This window comes from Phacochoerus africanus, chromosome 3 (assembly GCF_016906955.1).
Source record: "Phacochoerus africanus isolate WHEZ1 chromosome 3, ROS_Pafr_v1, whole genome shotgun sequence".
Taxonomy (NCBI): domain Eukaryota; kingdom Metazoa; phylum Chordata; class Mammalia; order Artiodactyla; family Suidae; genus Phacochoerus; species Phacochoerus africanus.
Window position 1 is genome coordinate 167,397,016 of NC_062546.1, and position 19,103 is coordinate 167,416,118.

General features: G+C 35.9%; 1 protein-coding gene across 1 annotated transcript in view; it reads left to right on the forward strand.

Moving 5' to 3' along the window:
- Positions 1-19,103, forward strand: part of PLCL1 (phospholipase C like 1 (inactive)) — a 323,847-nt gene that overhangs the window by 249,516 nt on the left and 55,228 nt on the right. Inside the window, exons 2-3 of the mRNA XM_047773158.1 lie at positions 2,055-4,529; positions 6,894-7,097. Coding sequence (XP_047629114.1) covers positions 2,055-4,529; positions 6,894-7,097 — 2,679 coding nt within the window. The remainder of the gene's footprint in view (positions 1-2,054; positions 4,530-6,893; positions 7,098-19,103) is intronic.

Consider the following 19,103-nt stretch of genomic DNA (forward strand, 5'->3'; position numbering starts at 1 on the left):
ATATAATTATGAGTGTTCAGAGGACTGGATCTGAAATTTAGCAAAGACAATAGATGAGAAGGCCTGGACACACCTAAGAAGGAAATAGCCACAGGATATAATTCACCTGTTTAAGATACACTAATCTGCACGGGTGAGTTTGATGCCCTCTTGGCACAGATGTTCAGGAAGGGCGCAATGGCTGAGGAGACCAGGACTCTGTGAGACTAAGATTCAGGGATATTTCCAAAGATGGATAAAAGGCAAGATGCAAAGGTTCCCTGTTAAATCTTATGGCAAAAGGCTTTCAAGTTTAATTTACACTGGAAGAACCTCAAAAGTTAGTGGAGACATTCATATTTCTGTTTAGTTCTAAACAGTGGCTGCTAATAGTACTGTACTGAAATGTAGGTTTGAATTCTCCTGATGAACATTTATTTTTGTTTTTATTGAAGTATGGTTGATTTACAATGTGTTAGTTTCATGTGTATAGCAAAGTGATTCAGTTAAGTATGTATGTATGTTTGTATATTCTTTTTCATATTTTTTCCGTTATGGTTTATTATAGGATATTGAATATAGTTCCCTATTCTATTACAGTAGCACCTTGCTGGTTATCTATTTTATAGATAGTAGTTTTTATCCGCTAATACTAAACTCCTAATTTATCCTTTCCCCACCCTCTTTCTCTTTTGGTAACCATAAATTTGTTTTCTATATCTGTGGTCTGTTTTTGTTTTGTAAACAAATTCATTTGTATCACATTTTAGATTCCACATATAAATGATTTTTTTTGAGATTTTATTTTAATTTATTTTACAGAGTAAAATACATATATTTAAACACAATTACATTCTCACAGATTATTATATCATGGATCTTAAGAAACAGATTAAGTGACTCCCTCTGGAGAAGTGGAATAGAAAATATGCTGAGACAAATAGGGAATTTATTCTATACTTTATCCCATTTTGTATGGCTTTCATCTTTACTATTTAGTATTATCTATTACATTTCAATTTTTCTTTAAAATTTAGCATTATATTAAAATTGTGTATATTACACAACTAAAATTTATAAAGAAGAAAGCCTTATATACCATTAAATGTTTTATATAGCATAATAAAAAGAATAACTTAACTCACATATAAATGATATTTTATGTTATTTGTCTTTCTCTTTCTGACTTACTTCAGTTAGTGTGATAATCTCTAATTCAATCCAGGTTTCTGCAAACGGCATTATTTCATTCTTTTCTATGGCTGAGTAATATTCCATTGTGTATATGTACCACATCTTCTTTATTCATTCTTCTGTTGATGGACTTTTAGGTTGCTTCTATACCTTGGCAATTGTGAATAGTGCTGTTATGAACATTGGGGTGCATATATCTTTTCAGAATAGAATTTTCTCCAGATATACACCCAGGAGTGGGATTGCTAGATCATATAGCAACTGTATTACAATGTTCATATAAATTTTTACCTCAGTCTGAAAAATTTTCAAGTGAGAGTCATTTGTCCATTGTTAGATCCCAATCTGACTTTCAAGATGCCTTTATTTTTAAAAACAATTTGAGGGGGAAAAATGATTTTTTAGTTAAGCTATATTGTAAGACTTTTTTGATGTAATGTATGCTAAAGTAAAAATCTTTTTTTGAAAGAGTTTAAAGTATAAAAATTAAATTGTTGCAAAGTGTAAATGAGGAAAGCTTTTAAAAGAAATCTAGCTTGCTTTCTTTCATATAGCTGTAGGGACTTGAGCAAGTTGTCAAAATCTCGATAGGTAGTGGTTCTTAGGAAATCTACTTTAATGAACAAATAAGAGTGATTTGTAGTTAATACTTGATTTTATTTCAAATAATTCATAGGTGTTGAAAAAATAAGTTTTTCCTCAACCTAATATCAATTTTCTTATCAATTTCTCTTTTTGATACAGTGAAAAGGTAAATTTTATGCTAGCTCCTATCCAAATGATCATAATATCTGAATGGAGTCTGAGGAGTTCAGAGAATAGTACTGAGTTTGTCTATTTCCTAAAGGAAATTGACTCTTTATTTTCAAATTGCTTTATAGGATCCTGCAAATCAAAAATGTGGTGGAAGAAAGAAAACTGTGTCTTTCAGCAGCATGCCATCGGAAAAGAAAATTAGCAGCGCGAGCGACTGCATCAGCTTCATGCAAGCTGGCTGTGAACTGAAGAAAGTACGGCCAAATTCTCGCATTTACAACCGCTTTTTCACCCTGGACACAGACCTCCAAGCTCTTCGCTGGGAACCTTCCAAAAAAGACCTTGAGAAAGCTAAGCTTGATATTTCTGCCATAAAAGAGATCCGACTGGGCAAGAACACGGAAACATTTAGAAACAATGGCCTTGCAGACCAGATTTGTGAGGACTGTGCCTTTTCCATACTCCATGGGGAAAACTACGAATCTCTGGACCTAGTTGCCAATTCAGCAGATGTAGCAAACATCTGGGTGTCAGGGTTACGGTATCTGGTTTCTCGAAGTAAGCAACCCCTTGATTTTATGGAGGACAACCAGAACACACCAAGGTTCATGTGGTTGAAAACGGTGTTTGAAGCAGCAGATGTCGATGGCAATGGGATTATGCTGGAAGACACCTCTGTAGAGTTAATAAAACAACTCAATCCTACCCTGAAGGAATCCAAGATCAGGTTAAAGTTTAAAGAAATCCAGAAAAGCAAAGAAAAACTGACCACCCGAGTGACAGAAGAGGAATTTTGTGAAGCTTTTTGTGAACTTTGCACCAGGCCAGAAGTGTATTTCTTACTTGTACAGATATCTAAAAACAAAGAATACTTGGATGCCAATGATCTTATGCTCTTTTTAGAAGCTGAGCAAGGAGTCACCCATATCACTGAGGACATGTGCTTGGACATTATTCGGAGATATGAACTTTCTGAAGAGGGGCGTCAGAAAGGGTTTCTTGCAATTGATGGCTTTACCCAGTATTTGTTGTCACCAGAATGTGACATTTTTGATCCCGAGCAAAAAAAGGTTGCCCAAGATATGACCCAGCCATTATCTCACTACTACATCAATGCCTCTCACAACACCTATCTCATAGAAGACCAGTTCAGGGGGCCGGCTGATATTAACGGGTATGTTAGAGCTTTGAAAATGGGCTGTCGAAGCATTGAACTTGATGTAAGTGATGGTTCAGACAATGAACCAATCCTTTGTAATCGAAACAACATGACAACACACCTTTCCTTTCGAAGTGTCATTGAGGTGATAAATAAATTTGCCTTTGTGGCTTCTGAATACCCACTCATTCTTTGCTTGGGGAATCACTGCTCCCTGCCACAGCAGAAGGTAATGGTTCAACAGATGAAAAAGGTCTTTGGCAGTAAACTGTATACAGAAGCACCTTTGCCATCAGAATCCTACCTCCCATCCCCAGAAAAATTGAAAAGAATGATCATTGTAAAAGGAAAGAAATTGCCTTCTGATCGAGATGTTTTGGAAGGAGAAGTTACAGATGAAGATGAAGAAGCTGAAATGTCTCGAAGGATGTCAGTAGATTACAATGGTGAGCAGAAGCAAATCTGGCTGTGTAGGGAGCTCTCTGACTTGGTGTCTATCTGTAAATCTGTTCAGTACAGGGATTTCGAATTATCTATGAAAAGCCAAAACTATTGGGAAATTTGTTCATTTAGTGAAACAGAGGCCAGCCGAATTGCAAACGAATACCCAGAGGATTTTGTAAATTATAATAAGAAGTTCTTATCACGAATCTATCCAAGTGCCATGAGAATCGATTCCAGTAACTTGAATCCACAGGACTTCTGGAATTGTGGTTGTCAGATTGTGGCAATGAATTTTCAGACTCCAGGTCCAATGATGGACCTTCACACAGGCTGGTTTCTTCAGAATGGAGGATGTGGTTATGTTCTAAGGCCGTCCATCATGCGAGATGAGGTTTCTTACTTCAGTGCAAATACAAAGGGCATTGTACCCGGGGTCTCTCCTCTAGTTCTTCATATTAAGATCATCAGTGGTCAGAACTTCCCAAAGCCCAAGGGAGCTTGTGCCAAGGGGGATGTCATAGATCCCTATGTGTGTATAGAGATACATGGAATTCCAGCAGACTGTTCAGAGCAAAGAACTAAAACTGTACAACAAAATAGTGATAATCCTATTTTTGATGAGACATTTGAGTTTCAAGTGAACCTCCCTGAGCTGGCCATGATCCGTTTTGTCATTCTAGATGACGACTACATTGGGGATGAGTTTATAGGGCAATATACAATTCCGTTTGAATGTTTGCAGCCTGGATATCGGCATGTTCCCCTCCGCTCCTTTGTGGGCGACATCATGGAGCACGTAACTCTTTTTGTCCACGTAGCAATAACTAATAGAAGTGGAGGAGGCAAGCCACAGAAGCGCAGCCTATCAGTGAGAATGGGGAAGAAAGTTCGGGAATATACCATGCTCAGGAATATTGGTCTTAAAACTATAGATGACATCTTTAAGGTAGCAGTTCATCCCTTACGAGAAGCCATAGATATGAGAGAAAATATGCAGGTAGGAAAAATCTTATACTGTTCTCTCCTACCCCTACTTTTTCAATCCCTCTCTCACCAGCGAATGTTGTGTTTTACTAATGATCTGATTCTTTAAAAAATTATCAGAGAGGATGTGTAAACCCTGTGTACAGCTGATTTAAGTTCAATATTGCCTGTGATGAAACAGATGTATTTTATGTTTCTAATTGTAAGTGCCATGTTGAATCTGACCTGAACTAAGTCATTTAATGTAATATCAATGCAGCAGAATGCTTTATATATCCATTAAATATCTCTAGTACCTACCAAATTGATATATGGGAATGTGTATATGAAACCATATGGAAGAAATAGAATATAAAATATTATATGTGCCTATAATATACAAAATTTTATATCTACAAACATATGCACACTAATTATAATTATATATGTAAAAATTGTATAGATAAGGGTATTTGAAGTCGTATAAAACAAATGTAATGCCTATTAGATTACTTTTTAGTTGCTTGAATGTATAACAATAATAAATTATTCCCCACAGGAAGAAACAAAACTAATAAACAAAATTAGCCCTTGAAGTTGTTGAAAACTATTTAGTCTTCTCTTAGAAATGTGCTTTAATTGAAAGGACATGGATTCTGGATTAAACTCTATCCTTGTATGATCTTGAGCACATTATTTCAGTTTTCTCCTCTTAAGGTAAAAAAAAAATTACATCACAATATTTTGAGAATTAAATGAGAGTGCCTGTGAACTATCCAGCCTTGATGTAGGAATTCAATATCATTTTCCTTGCTTTCTTTAATGCTTGTAATCAGAGATGGCTGCAAACCTTTTTCTTCAGTACTATTTAATCTGCTTATTCTAGGCCTATGTTACTGAGAAATAATCAAACAACAAATGCTTACTTAGTTCCTGAAATGTACAAGGAAGAAGCAGCAGCACTGTATGTACAAGAGCAAAACAGGAGAGGAATATTTTTCAATGCATTTTATTTGTTCCTTTAGCTCACATATTTATCGTAACCTTCACCAAAAATCTGTACATTCCAAAATAGACAACAAGTTTAAAGGGGTTAAATAATTTCCCAAATATTGCATTTAATAAATTGGAATGTGGCGCTTTAAATCCAGAATTATCTACCACCAAAACCCAGTGATTGTGCATGGTGCTTAGTTGTGTGATTCTGAAACCAAACCATGATTTAATAAAAATTTTATTTTTACATTATTTTACAGAAAAATTCTGGGATAGGCTTAAAATCAATATTAAATAATCAAAATGGTAGAAAATACTGTTACACAAGCCACATACAAATACTTAGATTGTAAACATATAATTTGAAATGGGTTGCCTTAGCTACTGTTTTAAAATTGGGCTCCAAATATTAGCATTATCTACCTGACTTTTTCTGACATAATTCTACAACTATTAAAAATTCCTATGTTGGATTAGTTGTAAGTTATTTCCATAACTAACTAATATATATATATATATATATATATTAGAAGTAGATTTTATATGTAGTCCTTTGTAATTCTTGAAATATATCCTTTGCATATATTATGTGTATAAAATACATATTAAGGAGAGTTGGCTATGGATAAAGTTTTTCCAGTTAGTACTGATAATTTGTCTTATCAACATAAAGATCTTTTTGGTTAAGAATTATTTGGAGCCTAATTAGTAGAAAAATGAATGATATCATCATTGTCACTAAATTCATGGGACACATTAGGTTAGGTATTATTCACTGTTAAACAGGCAAAATTCCTATTTCAAATGAATTTTTTAAATGCCTATCACAGGGACAAATGAAGCTCTACGTGAAATGTGCCTTATTATATATATCTATCAGGTGCATTTCTGATGGGATGACAAAGAATATCATTGATGGTTATGTCAAAGGAGGGTAATGGGTAATAGCAGCCTGCTACCTTGAGGGAAAATCTCAAAGGAGATGCACTGCAATGTACAACCACTGACATGTTTTTATGATCATTGGGATACAAACTTAAAAATATATCCATGATCAGCCAGTATAAATTTATGTGTATCATCCAGAATATTTCACATATTCCAGAATATTCCAAAGCCCAGCTTTGAAAAGCACTGTGTAGCCTGGGGTCATAATGTGCTCTGCTTTATGGCCTATTTGTGGCAGTTGCTAAAAGTTGAGAAAGTGTCACTGTGAACTGGCTCTGTATGTTATCTCCGTGCGTGTTATAGCATTTTTGGTTGGTTATAATCCAGTTTGCTTCAAGTTACATTTGTATTTAAGGGTATACTTTGAATGAATATACTTTTGTGTAAGCCTAGACGTGTTGGAGGTGATGTGTCATGTGGTCAGAAGTGTAATTCTATGTTTTCTTCCCCACAGAATGCCATAGTGTCTATTAAGGAACTATGTGGACTTCCTCCAATTGCCAGTCTGAAGCAGTGCCTGTTGACCTTGTCCACTCGGCTCATCACCAGTGATAATACTCCCTCAGTCTCTCTTGTGATGAAAGACAACTTTCCTTATCTAGAGCCTCTGGGGACAATTCCAGATGTGCAGAAAAAGATGCTGGCTGCTTATGATCTGGTAGGAAATTATTACTCTCATTTCTTATCTGTGTGAGAAGGAAGTCATATGGCAATGGCAGGGGCTCTTTTGTGGAACTCTAGTGAATAACATAGAATGACTGCCTTTAAAACCTTAACTGGGGTGACAGGCAGAGCTGGCCCACTCGGCTCTACATAAGCCCTAGTGGAGACCTCTGAAGCATTGCTTTGAACCCAGGGCTTCATAGATTAAAAATGGAAAATCTCTGCTTTAGTAAAGGATGAATTATTAAGTCCTCAAAAGAATATGTAATTTCTCATCATACAAATGACTTCAACCTGCAATATAACCATTTAATTGCATACCTATATGAAGTAAAATTATGCCTTATGACAGTTGTGACAAAATATTTATCTAGAATTTATATTTCTAAACTAATACTGTTATCTGATTTTTCTGAATATATAACAGAGTTTAGGTAGCAAATAAATCTCAGAATAAGTATATTTTTGCATATCCTAATTCCATCAAAAAAATTCAGGACCAAATGAAAAACTGCGAAAATTTGTGACATGTATGCCAGATCAAGTTTAAATAACCTTAAAATAGAAAGAACACTTAAAATCAAGAAAAACCTACAAGAAACTTCTATGAAACTAAAACTGCAAACCAATCATAGCTTAAAAATACAAAGTTTTATTTTCTCATTTAAAAATCTGGAGTATTATTTTTCTCACATAAAAATCTGGAGACCAGTGTAGGGTGGCACTTCCATAAAATTCTTGGGAACTTAGGCTCCCTCTAGCTTTCTGCCCTACCATTGCTAGATAATCCTCATGGTCCAGAATGGCTGCTGAAGCTCCAACCATAATATCTACATTCCAACCATCAGGATTGATGAAGAAGAAAAAGAGGGCATTATCTTCTCCCTTTAAGGACACTTCTCTGAAAAATCATAGAGCGTATTTGCATATATTTCATCAACCCTGGTTGACACAGACACACTTAGTTGCATACAAAAATGAGAAATATCTTTTAAGGGGCTATGTGCCCAACTAAAAGTCATCTCTTCCGTTACTAAGAAATAAAGGGAAAATGGATATTAGGTGACAACAAATAGTTTTTGTTTCAGAGGCAAACAGGCAATTTATGTATTTCCTCCCCCTAAAAAAATAATGAAAATGTAAAAACATATTTAACCTTAAAATAAGTTTTTAATTAAAGATATTAAAGAAGTGTAGTGAGATAGGTCCCTGCTCTGTCAAATTGGCTTTAAAAAAAAAACAAGCCAAAAAAACCCCAAAAAACAAAACTACCTCTGGTGGACTCTTGTGGTACAGTGGGTTAAGGAACCATCTGGCATTGTCACTGCAGTGGCTTGGGTTGCTCCTGTGGCATGGGTTCGATCCCTGACCTTGGAACTTTCACATGCTGTGGGAACAGCCAAAAAAAAAAAAAATGAATAAACAGTACTTCTGATAAAGAATTTAAGGAATTGGACACTCATCCATCTACCTCTAGTGGGAAAATAAATTAATACAGTTTTGGAGGGAAAATTTGTCAGTATAATTGAAAATGTTTATCCCATTTGATCCATATGTTTCCTTTCCATGGACTTATTCTAAGCCTTTATATGTACATAAACATTTATGGTTAATAATGTCAACATAGAAAGTTAAATAAAATATAGTAAGCCATTATTATGGACTCCTTTGAAACCATTAAATTGTGAATTAGGAGAATAGTTAATGTGGAGAATTTATGTTTTGTGAAAAAGACTGATTACAAAAAAAATACACTATAGTGTTTAAATTGTATCTATATATATATAGATCTAAAATGCTAGCAAGATAGTAATAGTAATTATTTTTAACTGAGTGAGTTTTATTTTGTATGCTTTTCTATAGTTTTCTGTACTTGCCGAACTCTTTACAATAAACCTTATTTTCATAATTGAATAAAAATAAGTGTTAAGGAAGAAAATAATATATATTTTTTTAATTAGAAGCAACTATAAAAGGGACATGGGGGGTGGGGTGGAGTAAACATCCTACACTTGTAAAGGAAGAAAAGCCCCAGAGTGTATTCTGCTTCTGAATGATCATACATTTTACAAAGTGTGCTTCATGGTTTCTGGCAGAGAAATTTGCTTATTACCTAAATCTCATTTTTCATGAAATTATGTTTTTTTCATCATAATAGTAAGGACTGAAAGCTATTCAGTGAATAGGTATAGTTGCCATGTAAGAGGTGAAATTAGGGTACCTGTTGCCATAGATACAGACAGTGGAAATCACTTATTGCTCCAATTCCATCTTAAGCTAAGAAAGAAAAATCACTCACTGAGAGGGGAGCCTGGTTCCCTGAGTCTGGGCCTGTAATAAGCAGAAAATCACCTGGACTGTGGTTGGCCAATTTCCATTTCACATCCCCAGGTGTCCCATGGTGTTGGGACCACATCTGCTGGAGCCAATCTGAACATCAGCTTTTTCTCCCTTGTATTTTTAAAATTAAAATGCAATTTCTAATTGCAGGCATATCAAGGTTTTCCAAAGCTTAAAAGAAAAGGGTACATTGAAAGGCAGAAATACTTGTAATGGTGTGTTCATTTATATTTCCCTATGGAAATAGTTTTGCATTTTGGTAGCGAATTGAGTATAACTATCCTGATACCAAATGGTAAGCTTGGCAGACTATAGACATGATCAAAAAATCCTGTTGATGTCTCTGTTGGTTATTTCTTTTAGGGTGTGCTGTGGATAGGAGCCAGGTATATGCCATGATGATCTTGAAACACCGTTTTTACTCTAGGACTTGCATTGTATTTGTTGGCATCTTTAGTACTCTTGATGTATTAGTGTTAACATTTATTTTAAAGAGATCCTTTAAGTTCTCTCCAGGTCCAGAATGATCATTTAAAAATGTAAATCAGATCACATAGCTTTCCTGCCTCCAGTGATTTCCTATTACACTAAAACGGAAACTCCTTACTGTGGTTTACGAGGCCATTTATGATCTGGCCTTGCCTACCTATCTAACCTGCTTGTTCCACCCTCACCTCCATACATTCTTTTCTGCTCACTCCACCCAGCCACGTGGGCTTTCTTTCTTCAGTCAGACCCCACTTCTTCACATCTCCAGGCCATTTTACTTGTAGTTCTCTGCCTGGAATGTTCTTCTCTTGCATGGCAAGTTGCTTCTTATCTCTTAATTCTAAGCTCAAATGTTGTATCCTCAGAGAAGCCTTCCTTAACCCACTGTCTCTAACTGTCACTCTATCCCATAACCCTGTTTGATTTCTACCATCTTTCTTGGCAGTATTGAAAAGATATTTTGCTTGACTTTCGGTTTTATTTCTGTCCTTTTCCTTTATCCTCAATTTGAATGTATACTCCATGAAGGCAAAAATCCTGTCTGCCTTGCTTAGTATTGTTAACTCTAGCACCTAAACACTGCTGGCACATAGTGTGTTATCAATTAATGTTAGTTGAATAAAATGTAAATAGATTCATCCATTGTTGTTGAAAAGAGTGCAGTTCATACTATCTTTGTGGTTTTGGTAAGTCTTTAAATCCCCTTTGTTTTACCTCTGTGACACAACGCTAGCCAAATTGTTCTCTGTCTTATACATACAAGAAGAAACCTATGGACTAAGGCAAAAGTATGGAGACAGGAAAAAGATCAGTAGTTGCCAAAGGGCTGGGGGTGGGATGGCGGGGAGGGATGAAGAGGTGGAGCGCTGGGCATTTTTAGGGCAGTGAATTTTCTGCATAACAGTGTAATAATGGATAAACGCCCTTATGCATTAGTCAAAACCCAGAGAATGTACAATTCAAAGAGTTAACCCTAATGAAAACTATGGATTTTAGCTAATAATGAAGTATCAATATTGGTTCATCAATTGTAGTAAATGTACCACACAAATGCAAGATGTTAATAGTGAAGAAAACTGGGGTTGAAGTGGGGGTAAAAGGGTATGTGGGAACTCTCTGTGCTTTCTGCTTAATCTTTATGTAAACCTAAAACTTATAAAAATAAAGCCTAAAAAATCCACATAGACTATTAATAAAAACTTACTTGGGTGACTAAGGCAAAAGCCAGATCCAGGGTTAATTGCTCTGTGGTGGTGGTGGGAGGGGGCAGTTATTCCAAAATGAATAGTTTGCATGTTCAGATTCAACTCAAGTTACTTAAAGGTTTGGATTTCTCAGAAATTGGTAGTAAACTGTATAGATGCCATCCAAGAGGAAATGCTGTAACCAGTTTAAAAAGTTACAGATTATGTTTAGAATAAAAAAACCCTGGAGATCCCAGGTGGCTCAGCAGGTTAAGCATCTGCCATTGTCATTGCAATGGTTCAGGTTGCTGCTGCGGCTTGGGTTTGATCCCTGGCTTGGGAACTTACCCATGCCATGGGTACAGCCAAAAAGAAAGAAAAGACCTGAAATCATTTCTGAACAGAAACAAATGTTTGGCTTATTTCAGTGTCAAAAGAAACAAATGAGGCAAGCTGGTAACCCACATTTATTGAAAACAAACCTGAGTACATCAAACTCTACTATTTATCATCAGGAAATAAAACAAAAATATTCTAGAAGACATTGACCCTAAGTTCAACAGCATGGGTTTTTTTTTTTTTTCCTAAATTTAGCTTATCCCTAGTGACCTGAGATGCCCCTATTCCTTACTAAACACTAGCTAATTTAATATTTGGAAATATTTCCTCTTGAAGGTTTTAGAAATTTAGTCTTAAAAGCCATTTTAATATTAATATTGCAATTAAAATTCTGTTGTAGCATCTGTGTTGGTATCAAGGAATCAAAAGCCAAATATATCCATAATAGAGTGGGTTTATTTACATGGCATACTTTCAGAACACACTGCTCCACCCCCATTCCATATCTTGTTTAAGACATATGACTTCTGTCTGCTCACTGGTACTTGAAATTTCAAAACTGCAATCAATTCCTTAGGGTAAGACATTTTATCTTTTTAAAAATGCAAACAAACAAACAAACCAAAAACCAAAAAAAAAAAAACAAAAAAAAAACCCTCAGTGAATAAGAACACATTTGGTTCTCAGTAATTTGTACCTTTGGATGGCAAGTTTTTACCTGGGGAGAGGAAGCCATCCTAATGACCGAGTGTCTCCAAAGTCTGGGTAAGGTGGGGGTAGGGTTGTTTAAATAATTGTAATTTTACTTAAGAACAGCCTTGTTTACAGTCTCCCTCAAAGCTCTGAATAGGAATGTAGCTGTATAAATGCCTGGCTGATATCTAGGGCAATGGAAGCAGAGGAGACTTTCCTGATATTAAAACACATGTCACAGCCAGAGGGATGTGACAGCTTCTGAAAAGAACTAAAGTGAACTGAGAACATTATTAATCAATAACTCATGGAGTTCATTTTTAGCACAGTGGGTTAAGGATCTGACATTATCACTGCAGTGGCCAGGGTTTGATCCTTGGACCGGGAACTTTTCCATGCCTTAGGCACAACCAAAAAAACCCGATCTCCCCCCCCAAAAAACCCCACTGAAACCAAAAACCTCAGGTGAGTAGAACAGGCCCTAAACATTGAAGGTGGATTTGCTGCCTCCTTTCCAAGTGAAAGACACACAGAGGGGCGCTGTGGTGTTGGACTCCTTTGCTGCACTGCCATTCTGGTGGCTCTGAGGTCATTAGGATAGTTTTTCAGAGACTCCCAAAACCTTAATTTAAAGTCAGAACGCCATTTCTAAGTGACTTACCCCTTTACTGTACTGTGATTTGGGGGGGGGGGGCGTCCTCTGGTCTCTGAAAGAGGAAACATCACTTCCCCACTGTGGATTTTCACTTTCTCTAAGGAAATATGCAGTAACATAGGTAATACAGTTGAATCACTGCTAAGTCATTTAAGGCTGTTAAGGTGGTCTAATTATGTTTCACAAATAAGTAAGGTTTTCTTTCTTTTATCTTTTGCTTAGGATGAATCTTAATCTTTGGGTTGTTAAAAATAAAAATTAGTTACTAAAAGAGTTGCCTAGTGTTAGAGCCAGGAATGGAGATGTTTGATTTTATTTTGATTTGTAAGTTCCTCCCATGTGCAAGGCCCTGTGTTAATGCTGCAGTAGCCCCTGTGCTCCAGCAGCTTACGGTCAGGGCGGGCAGGCAACCTCGTAAGGTCTAAACCAGGCCTATGAGTCTATGATTGCTAATCTACTTATGTTCCTCATCATTTAACACGAGGTTGTAATAGTGGGTGATGACATTGGAAAATACTTTGCAATTGCATCAGGACATTATCAAAATCTGTTTTAAAAAGTTTGACTTTTTTCCTTCTACAGTGGTATTTTTATGTGTATGCATTTTACATTATTTTCAAAACCCACCTCCAGCATTAGCCTTAAAATTTTGCTTTAGTCACATTTCTACATTTGATTGCAGTACATCATGTTGGTATCTCAAGAACAAACAATAGAAATTTAATAGGTCAAAAACCATTCATTTTTTAATTCCCTAGGTATCCATTCATCCTTTTCTGACCACTGCAAAGGATAACACCAAGACAATGGTCCTCAGTTCCTCCAAGTGATTTTCAAGTGCTCTTTCTCTCTCTCCATATTAACTCTAATTAATAAGGTCTTTTTTAATTTATAGTTCAATATCAATGAGATTTATTGCTTCTTTCCTCATGTGTATCCATTTCCTTACATTGACGTAGCCAAGGTTTTCAACAGGCTCTCTTCTTCTCTCACCTAAATTTTTCAGTAGGCTGACTAGTGCCCCATCTAGTCACTACCTGTTTCTAACTCAACAATGGGAATAATCATCCTCAAATTCTATTTTTTTTTGTATTTAACTAGCCTTGCAAAGCCTTCCCCACCAGTGCTGTTTGTTTTGCCACCGTCATCTCCCATTTCTTTCTATTTGAACCCTCTCCTGTCAAGCTGATTTATTTGCCACCTACTTTTCATTCTCCATCATTTTTATTTCTATTCTATACCACCTGAATGACTTCCTAGCCATAATTCCCTCTCCAGCAATCGAAATCCAGCCCTTTGTCCTAAACTCTTGCAAAACAAACTTTAAGAAAATATTCATTTATTGACTTTGTTTATGACATTCAACCTATACCAACTGTAAAGAACTTTAGTGGGTTCTGCACAGTACAGAGACGAATAAACAGAGACAAGTATCAGCACAAATAGCCATTAGTATAAAGCATGACAGATCTTTGACTCAAGAGAAATGTAAGTAAAATCGAGGTGGGAACATTTATATTTGCCATCTGTAACACAACCCTTTCTCTTTTGATGTACCATTTTGTCTGCGTCTTCAGGATTTTGATTAGTCAACTTATCAAACACATTTTGGATACCTGTTACTATGCAAGTTTCTGGGGGAAAGAAACGGTATGAAGCAAAATTTCTGCCCTTGGGGAATGGGAAATCCTGATAGGAAAGCAAGATTTATATTTAAAAAGTGGAAGGAGCAGAGACACACAATGTCCAGATAGTGAACAAGATGATGTTTTTTGTCCCAAGCTGGATGGTCTTAGGCTCTTGAGTCCTTATGATGGACTTTTCACAGACTTGTAATATAATCCCTCCCTGACTCTCACCCCATGCTCAGCAGAATTTTATTTGCAAATAGTTTTGAGAGAAAAATATTGGTGAACATCTACATATTTTTTCCTTAGATACCTGAATTTTTACTTTTCTATTCTCACCTGTCTGATTTTTCTTGTATAGTCAAGAAGTATTGCCTAACATATTTTGGTCCTTTTAAGTGTTGAAATTAATGTGAACACTTTTGAGTAGTTAGTGTTTTAAATATAGCAACCAGAAGTGGAATAGTTACAAGGGCTTGCAACTGTGAAAAATAAACCCAAAGCACTCTTCAAAGGTGACTTCTGTGCTGAACTGTTTAACATTAACATAAAAGTTAAAACTTTACTATGGTAAGAGCTACAGATTTTCTGAACATAAAATCAAAGCAATCTAGAGAACACGAGTCAAGAGTTATTTAATTCTTTACTTAGTTGTGTGATTTGGAGAGCAGTTGATCGTGTTAGCATGACTGGGAATCTAGCAAAAGAGCTCATTGCTATTTTTAATCACTCTTGCAATGGAATCTTTACACTAGCCAATATCATAATTAAGCCAAACATAATGGGTTGGATCAAATACATTCTCTTCTGTCAATGTTATTACCAATATACATTAAGCCTCAGAATAGGGAAAAGGTTGTAGGTTTGTCAACAGTCCCCCCAATGTAGTTTTACTTGTTGAAAGCAATTTAAATTGAAATTGGAAAAGTCAAGAAGCCTCTCCTTTGATTACTCTCTCTCATTGTGAAATTTGTGTAGAACTTCATATTAGTTTGCATTTTGAAAGTATGTTGCATTGTATAATAATAGAATCCAGAAAAAAAGGAACAGTTCACTGGTATGTTTTCAACCAGAGCAGGTTATTTGCAAATAAAATGCATTAGAAAACAAACCAAAAAAAAGGAAGTTCTTGTTGTAGCGCAGTGGAAACAAATCTGACTAGGAACCATGAGGTTGCAGGTTTGATCCCTGGCTTTGCTCAGTGGGTTAAGAATCTGGCGTTACTGTGAGCTGTGGTGTGGTCGCAGATGCGGCTCAGATCCTGAGTTGCTGTGGCTGTGGCATAGGCCAGAAGGTACAGCTTGGATTCAACCCCTAACCTGGGACCCTCCATGTGCCATGAGTGCTGCCCTAAAATGAAAAAAAAAAAAAAAAAAAAAAAGATGCGTTAATGCATTGAAATGTTTTTTATACTTTACTCTTGGGTGTGGCAATGTCTTCTGATACCTTTTCTGTATAATTGGGGAAACTGTCAGCATCTTAAGGGTTGGCAGCATTTCCACTTGGTACAGGGGTTCCCAGGACACTGGATATCAGAGATGCATCAATAAGCAACAATTGGTGGGGGAGGTCTTCTTTTGAATTATTGTACATGCATCCTCAGAGTTTGCTTTGCATTTCTGAATATTCAAGTTAAAATTAGCAGTTTATAGGATTGACTTTACTTAAAACCAAAAGATGTCTATTTATCAACAATGCTTTTTATCCATCTGTCTTAAAATATTTAAGTAAACTAAAAATTTAAGGCAATTATCTACATTCTAGTTAGCAAATATATTTGTAACAACAATCAGATATTCAAATGTACCAAATTTAATAGAATTCAAGTCTTATTTTAAACAATCTGAACAGTTGAGCCACTATAGAACTAAGAACTAAAACCCACTGTTTTGATTAGATGAAAGGTAGGAGATTAATTATTTCAGTCTTCTTAAGGGGAGGAAACTAAATAGATCTAAAGTAGACTGTTTTTTTTTATTGACCCACATATTCTTGTGATTGATCTTCTAAATTTAATAACTCCTTCCTGAAAAAACAGTGGACACAAGTAAGTACATTTGTTACTAGGTTTCATAGGAAGAATGCCTGTATTGGTTGGTGTGTGTTGCAAATTAGACCTAGAGGGGGAAGAAATGACAAAAATATGTTTTCATGATGCTTCACTCGGTGACCTCTAATTTGTAAGATGTTTATCACCAACTTGCATTTGCAATAGGAATTCTGCACTTTAATATAATATTAGCATTGCAGAATAGTTTATAAGGTCTGCTCCTCAAGAATGCCTAAATTTAGTCTAAACTATTTCTTTAAATAGCCATGTGGCTGAAGGCAAGTCAGTTTGGGGCTGAGTTTTTTCATCCGTAAAATGGATCGTCCATAATAGATGGTCCTTAAGGTGACTTCTAGATATAAAGTTCTTTGGTTCTAAGAGTTCAGATAAAATTCAGGAGAAAATTAGAATCAATGGAGGGTTTATGAGTCATGATATGATGAAATTTCATCTTTTCAGTACCATTAAGTACTTACGTTGACTCTGCAATGATGGTAGGCAATTAGTCAAATTCCCTGTTGAGCGGGGAAGATTTTGTTTTTCCCATACAGGTTAGGCAATGTATTCCATCTTTGAGTAAAGTTTTGTTTTAAATAAATGATTTTGATCTTAACTGACAACTTTACACACCCCTGTTCAGGACACATCTAATGCTTAAAGTCATGCCAGACTTTATCTGGATAAGTCCTCTATTCTTTTTGATTAAAACCTGTGGGAAGGAAATAAGATCCATTAGGAGATATTCATGTGACAGAAAAGCTCTTTGTATGACTGCAACAGGGAAGGCAACTGGGAGCTCAGGCTGAGACATCAGATATGTAAATCAGGCTACTGCCAGATTCTATCTACTGAGTCAATTCAGCCTTGGCTGGCTCACTGTACGGACTCCTTTGCTGGGGGATTATCTGAGGACATGCTTCTCACCTTCTCTCTTTGGCCTTGGCACTTTATATTTCATTTCTGTCAGGATCTGTAGAGACCTAAAAAGGAGATGAAACTCAAATCAACCATTTTTCCTTCCTAACAATGTAGATAAATTACTTAGCTGTGGGAGGAAAGGTTGAAATTGTTGATTTAAATGTGGTTTGGAATTGTTGGTACATTTTAGCCATCCATCTTATTTGTTTTCTCTACAACTACTACTAATTGAAATTTGACTGCAGAAAATAGAATAAAATTATTCATTTAAATACAGTGGAAGCTGTTATGGGAAAGAAGATCAAATGCTTTTTTGAGAAAAGTTTATATGGAGTTCCCACTATGATGCAGGGGCTTAAGAATCCGACTGCAGCAGCTCCAGTCACTGTAGAGGCATGGGTTTGATCCTCTGCCTGGCACAGTGGGTTAAAAGTGTTGCTGCAACTGTGGGTGGGATTCAATCTCTGGCCAGTGAACTTCCATATGCTGTTGGTGTGACCATTAAAAAAACAGTTTTTATGAGCAATGATTTTAAGTTCTAAGAATATTAAGGATGAGGTGTTTTTAGAGTAAAAGTTATGGCTTTTATTACTAAAAGCTTTTAGGTATCCCCTAAAGATCTCAAAGGGGTACTCTTCTCTGTTTAAGGTTAAGTCACACTTGACTATCTCTTTATGAAGTGATCTATTAGACAATAGGAGAAATAGACTTACACTACGGGGTTAACAAATGTTTACTTGGGAGATTTTGAAAAGAACTGGGATCATAGGGTTTTGTTTGTTTATTTGTTTTGGTGTATTTCGGTCAAGTATAATTTATTTTGGTCCTGAATTTTAGTTAAATTTATTTTCTGATATTTAAGCATTATGTTTTCTATAGGTATAATCCTATTAAAAGCTGTATGTTTGTTTTTCAGTGCTCAACTGGAGACGGATTAAGAACATATAAGTTTATAGAAAAATGGGAAACCTACGAAAAATGGGAAACTAGAGACAAAAAGAGAGATTAGAATTCAAAAAAAAGGCAACGATAGGTTTAAGTGATCAGTGATACGTAAAATATTTTATTATGTGTACATGTGTGGGTAATCAATATGTAGAAGAAATAAGTATCACAAAGTAAGATCAGGACTAAAGGTGATTATATAATAGGATAGATGAATCTGGGGATATAAAGGTGAATAATGTTGGATCTCTGCTCTACTGGAATTATAGTTTGCTGGGGAAGGGAGGAATGGTAGATAATATAGGTAAATAATTAATTATAATTTAAGATAGAAAATAGTAAATATTGTAGAATGACAAAAAATAGAATTTTTGTTTGTTAAAAAAAATGGAATTTGAGGTGAGGAGGGAAGAAAGGAGAAATCAAAACCTCACTGGAAAGGGGGACATTGAAGTGAGATTTGAGGCCTGGTAGGATTTTGACCAGGGGAGATGGCTTAGGAGGACTTCCCTAGAAGGAAGAAATGTGTAGAAGAGAAACAAGTATGGTGTCTTTGGAGAATTGATTCCCACAGGTTAACTGGAGAATTGGGAAACCATAGGGGAAGGCCTGCCAAAGCGAACGGGAAGACTCAAACTCTAGGTTAGAAAAATTTATCTCCATTCAACAGGCAAGGGAGGGAGTTGTGGCTCACTGGGTTAAAAACCTGACATAGTGCCCATGAGGATATAGGTTCAATCCCTGGCCTCACTCAGTGGGT